An 8962-nucleotide genomic window follows, 5' to 3' on the forward strand; every position below is an offset into this window, starting at 1 on the left:
TAAGTGATACTGTGTTCAGCCTGTGAACAGTCCTTTTGATGTTAGGAAGGCTACTTGTGCATTTAGCTAATATGTTTAAGTGCCTCCCTGGATTGGGGCCATTGCAAATTGTACAGCATTGTATAGATTGGACATAATCTGTGTTCCGTTTATAATTTACATCAATCCACGCTAATTTGCTCAATATGAGCAGGGGAAAGGCATGACACATCATTGCTTTTGTGGGTATGTATGTATTAGAAAACTGGTGACAGCTTTAACTTGTCTTTTAATTAGTTAAGGCTATAAGTATAGACTGGAAAATCCCAAAAATTTAAGCGAATGTGGACTTCTTCAGACGCTAGGATTAACACTAGTTGCCTTTGCTTTAAGATACTATCCTACTGCACAATTCAATGTATATGTTGATACACAAGAAGAAACAAACAAAAACCTCTATTGCCAGAAGTGTGTCATTTTTTCTTCTTCTATATTTTTAGACCTGCTGTATTGAAATCCTAGTGATTTAATATTAAATGTCTGACAAATGGGAGAGATCCCATATTTCTTAAAAAAATAAGAATTATTAATTTGTACTGTGGTTTTTACAGAACAAAAAAAGTGCCCATATCTAATGTCTAATAAGCAGTAAGACCACTTTGAATCCCCAACACATGCAGTCAGGACCATCACCCACATAAGCATTAGATTGCTGTCAACTAACTGGTATTAGACTCTCGTTTTTGATCTAGAATATAAAAATCACCTAAACTGCTTTATTAAACTTACTTTCTACTAGTTTGCCAAGAAGATTGAATTAATTTGCAGCTTACTGATCATAGATAAATACATTTGCTGCTTTGGATAAAGAAGTTCTTACAGTTCTTTCATTGAATGTGTTTTCCATTTGTGTATCCTAAAACTGAGATTATCGTGACTGTAGTAACCCCTGCAAGTCCCTTAATATTTGCCACAGAAGCATATGTTACATTGATTCAACATTTGTAATAGCCTTACTCAGCTAGAGAGGAAAATGAACCCAAAACTGGTTCTTGGACTTCTCCAAATTTCTTAATTTAGAATTCTTTCTGTAGTTTACTTTGGTATGCAAGTGTGTAATGTTCAGTGGTTTTAAAGTTAATTGTATGTGCATTCAAGTATAAGCATGACTTTGTGTGAAATGCAGCATGTGTTAGATGAACATACGTTATTATGGGTTAGTAATAAAGGGTTGGTATTCCAGAACAACTATTCTAGTCTTAGAATGCTAGTGTTGAGCTTGTATTGTGCATCTGATCAGGCAATGTAATGGGGACCATTTAAAAATACCAACTCTTAGTATTAGCAGACGGTACTCAAATCCTCCTCTTCTGACAGGTATGGAATAAAAGTTTCTCGTTTCTCTCTTCAGTACCCTATTTTTTGTGTTCTTTCACAGACAAAGGAGAACTTGTTGGCTAATGGTAAACTTGATGATTATGATGATGATGAAGAGGATGAAGACCTAATGTGGAGGTTACCCAAGGAAGAAACAGACTTTGAAGATGATTTTCTGGAGTATGATCAGGAGCATATCAAATTCATTGATAACATGTTAATAGGATCAGGGGCTTTTGTGAAGAAAATTTCTCTCTCTCACTTTTCAACCACTGATTCAAACTATGAATGGAAAGCACCCAAAAAGTCATCCCTGGGTAATGTTCAGTTTTCATCAGATTTTGATGATTTTGACTATAGCTCTTGGGATGCTATGTGCTATCTGGATCCTAGCAAAGCTGTTGAAGAGGATGATTTTGTAGTGGGCTTCTGGAATCCATCAGAAGAAAACTGTGGTGTTGATGCAGGAAAACAATCTATCTCATATGACTTGCATACAGAGCAGTGTATTGCTGACAAAAGCATTGCAGACTGTGTGGAAGCCCTGTTGGGCTGCTATCTGACCAGCTGTGGTGAAAGAGCTGCTCAGCTTTTCCTGTGTTCATTGGGGCTGAAGGTGCTCCCTGTAATTAAAAAGACTGATTGGGAAGGCACTTTGTGTGCTACCAGAGAGAACTGTAATAGTGAGCAGAAAAATCTTTCACCAAATTCTGTTTCTGCTTCTGTAGCTAATTCAGAGCCTTCCCTTTATAAAGACGTGGAGTATGGCTGTTTGAAGATTCCACCGAGGTGTATGTTTGATCACCCAGATGCTGAAAAAACCCTAAATCACCTTATTTCTGGTTTTGAAAACTTTGAGAAGAAAATAAACTACAGTTTTAAGAACAAGGCTTATCTTCTTCAGGCATTTACTCATGCCTCGTACCATTATAATACCATCACTGGTAAGTTGTCTTAAAGACACTAATGTTTTCCCATATTGCAAATGCAAGAGAAGCAGTATGTGTTCCCATATGTAGTCTTTTTTTGGACATCACATGTTACTTTAAGAAGTCAATAGCCTCTCAATATCATAGAAATATGGTATCATCAAAATACGATATTGAGAAATCTTAGAAAAGTATATTTTGCCCCTTATTTAGAGGGGGATACTTGTTGTTGATGTATCTCAAAGACTGTTTTGTATTTTGACTTAATACTGCTAGAAGATTTACTGAAGCCTAACCAAGTTATGGGAAGGAGCAGCATTTTTCATCTCTGATGCTGGATCACTAGTTGTGTATGACATTAGATCCTCATTTAGCTGAAATAAGTTCTTGTAGAACTCTGGAAAATTTCAGTGTCCTTCTAGAAGTAGTGATCATGTTTTGCAAATATATTTAGCAAATTTGTCCTATAATTTAGTCCCAAGAATATTGCCCTTTGACTGTACTTCTGAAGATTAAAAGTAGACTATACAATCTTTATTAGCTGAAAAGTCTATGGGATAGTAAAATGCGGAGACTTCCATTTGAAGTTGTGAATTGGAAGGCTTAATTTAAGTCTAGGCATTTTATCAAGTAAATATTTAAAGTCAAACTTTGAAGCAGTTGACTAAATCAGACTAAATATTAATTTCAGGTTAACTATTTCTTTACAAGATCTCATAAAGGATTTTACAGCAGTACAAATTTGTGTTTCTGTAATCTTCTTGAATGACTTTTGCTTATACTAGTCAATCTACTATTCATTCATTCTAGAACTTTAAATATTTTCTTATGATAATACACAATTAAAAACAAACCATGGTAAAATTCCAACCCTATTTGAAGCAAATGGCAAATTCCTGTGCAGTCAACAGTCTGAATTTTAAAACAGAGTGAATTGGTTCCTTATTCCAAAGAGGTAGAAACCTCTGCTTTCATTAAAGAAATGTCATTTTGAAATGTTAGTACATTGAGAAACAGTTCTGACAAAAACTGAAATGCTCCATTGGTTTTTCATTCTAGGTATTCTTACCCTCCATATTTACTTTTTGCAAATATTTCACAAAATATGAAAAAGGTAGATGATTCCTTATTATATGTATACACTAACAGAAACCTTGAGGCATGGTGTCTAGATGAAAGTAAGTTGTTGGTAGCAGGAGACTTTTGATTCCATTTCTGTTTACCAAGGCAGCTGTGAATTGCTGTTACCTGTAACTTTTCCTCTTAAGGTGTAGCTAGCAGGGAGATCGGGCAGCATCTTAGGTTCAGCTGCTATAAAAGCAACTTAGTACTAGCCATTTCATTCATGTTGCTTTTGTAGTAATTTTATCCTCCTTCCTTCTCTACCCACCTATTCCTGTTCACTTTCAAGAGGGTTTTTTGCTTTTGTTTCTAGTCTAAAAATAGACCTCCATAGCTCTCCATTCCCATGTCCCCTGTCAATTTTCTAGGCAGCAGAGGCTTGACAATTTTAGTTCCCAGTTTAAAAGACCTATTCTGAACGGGAATCTTTGTTCAGCTTTTTGAAAAAACTAAACATGCAGCAAATTAGATGAAAAAATATAGATTGTGTGTTCCCCCTGCTTTTAATACTTTGATTTCTTTATTAATTTTTGGAGATTTTTTTCAGACGTTACCATTTTCAGATCAGCGTGCTGGTGGAATCTCTAGATTTCACTTCTTTGATGTTTCTCAGCTCAATGTGAAAAGTAAAAGCATTAATTGATCATAAACACAAGGGTTTTGCTAGTCTGATAAATTAGCATCTGATTCAAAAGGAACTTTATTATTAGAAATAACTTCTAGGTTTTCTGAATTTTTTCGTATATGTAATTCAATAAGAGATCTCTTTAAACACAAAGATACCTGTTTTAAAAAACAGATTGTCTTCTGTGAGCATTGGTTAGTTCGTGGAATTTACATGGCAGTGTAACAAGCCTCTTATCCAGAAAGGCCTGGAAAGAATGTGTGTGTTAAACTTAATTGTGGTGTTGTACATTCTTTTATTTCCAACATTTTAAGATTGTTACCAGCGCTTAGAATTCCTGGGAGATGCAATTTTGGACTACCTCATAACCAAGCACCTTTATGAAGACCCACGGCAACACTCTCCAGGAGTTCTTACTGACCTACGATCTGCTCTAGTCAATAATACCATTTTTGCATCATTAGCTGTAAAGTATGACTACCACAAGTACTTCAAAGCTGTCTCTCCTGAACTGTTTCATGTTATTGATGACTTTGTGCAGTTTCAAATGGAAAAGAATGAAATGCAAGGAATGGACTCTGAGGTTAGTGGAAGTAGAAGAAATATATTCATTTTCTGATTTGAAGCACATCACTGGATTTCTTAGTGTGATGCACATTTTTGTAACGTTTTAGTTTTATACACACAGCAGCCAAAGAAGCAGGCTCCCAGTAATAAAGCGTGAACATGCAAAGTAAAATGCAAATCTTCAGAAAGTATGAAGTCAATAACAACGTTCGGAACATAATGAAATTGAAACCAGTTTATTTCAGTCAGTATTTTGCTTTTGTGGTGTTGTTAGAACAACCTGGGGGAAAGAAACCCACTTTGCTTGTTTTCTTCACTGTCTGACTGGAAACACTACCATAAAATGGTGATGATGAGTTAGTCTCATAATGCTGACTCAGGATAGGATATCCATGCAACATCATGAACAATACTACCTTGGCACAATGCTGGGATTATTCGATGTAGCAGATTTCCACGGTTTTTCTTCTCATGATTTCTGCTGGAGCACGTTACTGCACTGCACTCAAGTGTGTTTGACATGCTTCTAAAGGCTTTGTGTCTGCTATGCAGTGAAACATTATATGCATCTTTCAAATAAACCACTTACAACGGAAGACCTGCAAACACAGATCATACTTGCTGTGCAGGAAAGCTAATGATAAAGAGCATCTGTAGAATGGAGTAAGTCTAATGTATTTTCTGAGCAGCTTATCTAAATGTATGAGAGCAAGGGCCTTGTGAATCAAATTCTGATCAGGATCCTAGAAGAAGTGGACTTTCTTAGTATTCTTTCTTTAAGAGTGTTATCCAGTAGATGTCCCTAATAGTCTCTGACCAGTCTCTTAGAAAAAATTCTGAGAATCCTCCAGCATTAAATAAGCATATTCTCTTTGTCTTCAGTAATTTATTCTTTCTGAAACACAGTGTAAAAGCTTGGGAATCAAAATACTTCAGTTACATATGAATTTACGGCCCTTGCACTGTGTTCCAGAGTAAAATCCTTACATTTTATGGGAAGGTTCATTAAACGTTGACTAAAACTTGTCACTGAAATTTAGATAGTATAAATTATTTCACATCAGAGGATCAAGTGTGCTATCTATCTTGTTTTCTTCACAAGCTAAAAACTTATTTTAAGAGCTTATAGTAGTGAGTTTTAGCTTTGTTCAGTTTTTGTTAGAATGCAAAAAGATTGCCTAGAAACTTCCACCAAAGTTGCAACCAAATTGTGATAGCTGTTTCAAATAAAATTCTTGTTTCACTTTCCCTGCGCCTGCTCCCTATCTTAGTCTGGCACTGAATTACTGGAACTCTTTATTTCATCAGAGTTAATGCAAGAGTCTTTGTTTCTGCAGTTCATGCCAGCTAGGCTGGTTTCCATGTGTGTCTCCACGTCATCTGCTTTTCTTTTTTCAAATCTCACTCCTGAAACATATGTTGTCCCTTGCCTTATAACTCTTAGTTTCTTTCTCCTTCTGTTACTTCATTGTAACTCAAAAGTGCTTCAGTTTGCACTTGGTATGAAATACGCTATTCAAAACAGTTGAGTTTGGGTTTTAACATCAAAATTCCTGTTTGGAGTGCATACACATCAGGTCTGACTCCTTGTTGATTTATTTTAGGTAGAAATATTGAGTGGGACTAGCTTATGAAATATTATGGTGAGTCTTAAGAGGTCTGAATCGGGTTTTAAACCCCAGATAGGGCCAAGTGGAGTGAGAGGAAAGAACTGACAGAAACTTATTTAGCTTTAGGCAGAGGAGAATAATGGTCAGAACCCTTTATTTTCAGGTTACTTTGTTTGGACTTAGGTGAATGTATGTTGAATGTATGTTGAATGTATTTGAGGTATTTTTAGTAAAGGTTTAGATTAGCTCAAGACCTTTAAGACATCTACTGAAAGTTTAGTGTGCATAATGAAAGTAGACTGTTCTCTTAATTTAGGAGCATAGAAGAAAAAGCTGTCTGCTACATTTAAAAAAAAAATACCTCAGTGTGCCTGTTAACTCAGTCTGATGTTGCTGGCTATCAGTTATTAATGGCTTATTTTACTAATGCTTGTTTCATGCTTGTCTTCTGGGGTAGATGAGGTAAGGAAAGCTACATCAAATTTTCATCCAGAAATTGGATTTACAGATTTTAAAGTCTGATAGAGCCATGTGTGTTTCTTACTGGAAAAAAACAGATCCATGGTGAAATCCTACGTAATTATTACGGGAGGATTTCACAAAACATGTAAGGTCTCTGTACACAATGGTGTTGGGATTTTTTCACGTTTAAAAAATGATACACGCAGCAGCTTGGTTTCATTGGGGAAGAAAAGAACAATTTCACTGTGGAAAGTTGTCAATGAAAAACTTAAAGGAAACAGCTCAGGATAGGACGTAAGAAGCTTACATTGCTGAAATTCTTTGTTTTATTTTAAAAAGAACAATTGTTTCTCTCTTTTCTTCTCCCCTTTTCTCTCCCTCCCCTCCTCGGCTTTTTTTAATTGCAAACAGCTCAGAAGATCTGAAGAAGATGAAGAAAAAGAGGAAGACATTGAAGTACCAAAGGCTATGGGGGATATATTTGAGTCCCTTGCTGGTGCCATTTATATGGATAGTGGAATGTCTTTGGAAATGGTTTGGCAAGTGTACTATCCAATGATGAGGCCATTAATAGGTATTGTCAGCTTTCAGAAAAAATTAATACTAAGTGCCATCTGCTATGAAGAGAGCAAAGCAAATTTTGTAATATTTTTTTTCCCTCAAACAGAAAAATTTTCTGCTAATGTGCCTCGTTCCCCAGTACGAGAGCTGCTGGAGATGGAGCCAGAGACAGCCAAATTTAGGTAAGAATACACTTCCTTTGGTATACACCGCCATAAAATGTTTTTAAGCCATGCTTCATAAACTGCTGAGTATTTTTAAATGTCACGAGTTATTTTTCATTTCTTTTGCACTAGGCAGCTAGCATGATCATTGTGTTCACTGATTCTCTTTTTTCCCTTGCATAACTTTCTCAGAAAGGTAGTGATTTCTGTTTAACTATACTGCTTTAACTTCTGTAGAAAAGAGAATGTAGGGCTCTTATTTCATACTAACTTGCCTAGGCAGTAAGTAATTCTTGTGTATATTTTTTTCAGTCCTGCAGAAAGAACTTACGATGGAAAGGTCAGAGTGACAGTGGAAGTTGTAGGAAAGGGCAAGTTTAAAGGTGTTGGCAGAAGCTACAGGATTGCCAAATCTGCAGCTGCGAGAAGAGCACTACGAAGCCTCAAAGCAAATCAACCTCAGGTCCCAAACAGCTGAGACTCCTCTTAAAAACAAATAAAATGGGGGAAAAAAACACATACAAATGAAGCAAATTTTTAAAAATGTTGACGTTGAGAGGAACAAATTGGAAGACAATTTAAAGTTTGTTTGATAACAGAATAGATAACATTTAACCTGTATAAAATTTTGGAACTAATTGTAGTTATAGTTTTTTGCGCAAACACAATCTTGTCTTCTTTCCTCACTTCTGCTTTGTTTAATCACGAGAGTGCTTTAATGATGACATTTAGCAAGTGTTCAGAATAATTGTTGTCAGGTCTTTTTGGTTTACTTTTACTGTCAGTACAGCTTTGCTTAGTGTTAGAAGGCCAGGGAGCTTATGCCTAATGCAGTTGCTAGATTTATATATAGTAATCTCAAAAATTCTTCAATCTGTGCACTAGTGCCAGTCATAAAGCAGTTGATAAACTGTGCTGGATGATTGGGTATAAGAAAGAATAAGTGTGCCAGTATTCTCCTTTTTTCCCCTTTTTTCTTTTTTTTTTTTTTCCCTCTCCCCTCTCCATGTCATCTTTTTACATTAAGATGGCATTCCCAGTCATTATTGCACTTATTTGTTAGGGACAGATTTTAACTGAAATGGCTGGCATACTGATAGAATGAAACTTCAGTTTCCTTATGCCACACAGTCTTGCATAAAAAAGGTTCTTGCCTTAAAAATAAATAAGCCCTCATTAATAATCTTTAATTTCTGATCTTTTTTGGAACAAACTGTTTAACATTCCCTTCATTTTGTTACACATTTTACAGTGATACAGCTCTATATTTACAGTACAACTCATTACTATAGCTGTGACTTATTACAGGATTATAACAGAAATTGTATTCATATATATGTAATTAGGTTATTTTTAACAATTCTGAGGAGGTGGTTAGTCTACAGTTTTTTTAATACCATAAACAAAATATGGTCTTTGGCTAAATTTCCAATTTTACACAAACCTGCAAGCTAGATAGTTCCAATACTGGAAGTAATTGCACAGTGCAAACTGTCGCGCTAACAATAACCTTAGACATATCACACCTAAAATATGCTGCAGATTTTATAGTCAATTGGTTACATA

At 35.6% G+C, this 8962-nt stretch overlaps 1 protein-coding gene across 2 annotated transcripts in view; it reads left to right on the forward strand.

Moving 5' to 3' along the window:
• DICER1 (dicer 1, ribonuclease type III) overlaps positions 1–8539 on the forward strand; it is a 46398-nt gene extending 37859 nt beyond the window's left edge. The window contains exons 24-28 of one of the 2 annotated variants that reach the window (XM_010141095.1): positions 1418–2300; positions 4347–4615; positions 7083–7245; positions 7339–7414; positions 7709–8539. In XM_010141095.1, the coding sequence (XP_010139397.1) occupies positions 1418–2300; positions 4347–4615; positions 7083–7245; positions 7339–7414; positions 7709–7874 (1557 nt within the window). In that variant the 3' untranslated portion in view covers positions 7875–8539. The remainder of the gene's footprint in view (positions 1–1417; positions 2301–4346; positions 4616–7082; positions 7246–7338; positions 7415–7708) is intronic. The other variant, XM_010141096.1, reaches the window with a different exon arrangement.
• The last annotated feature ends 423 nt before the right edge of the window (positions 8540–8962 follow it).

Source organism: Buceros rhinoceros, unplaced genomic scaffold, assembly GCF_000710305.1.
Source record: "Buceros rhinoceros silvestris isolate BGI_N320 unplaced genomic scaffold, ASM71030v1 scaffold18327, whole genome shotgun sequence".
In the NCBI taxonomy this organism is placed as follows: domain Eukaryota; kingdom Metazoa; phylum Chordata; class Aves; order Bucerotiformes; family Bucerotidae; genus Buceros; species Buceros rhinoceros.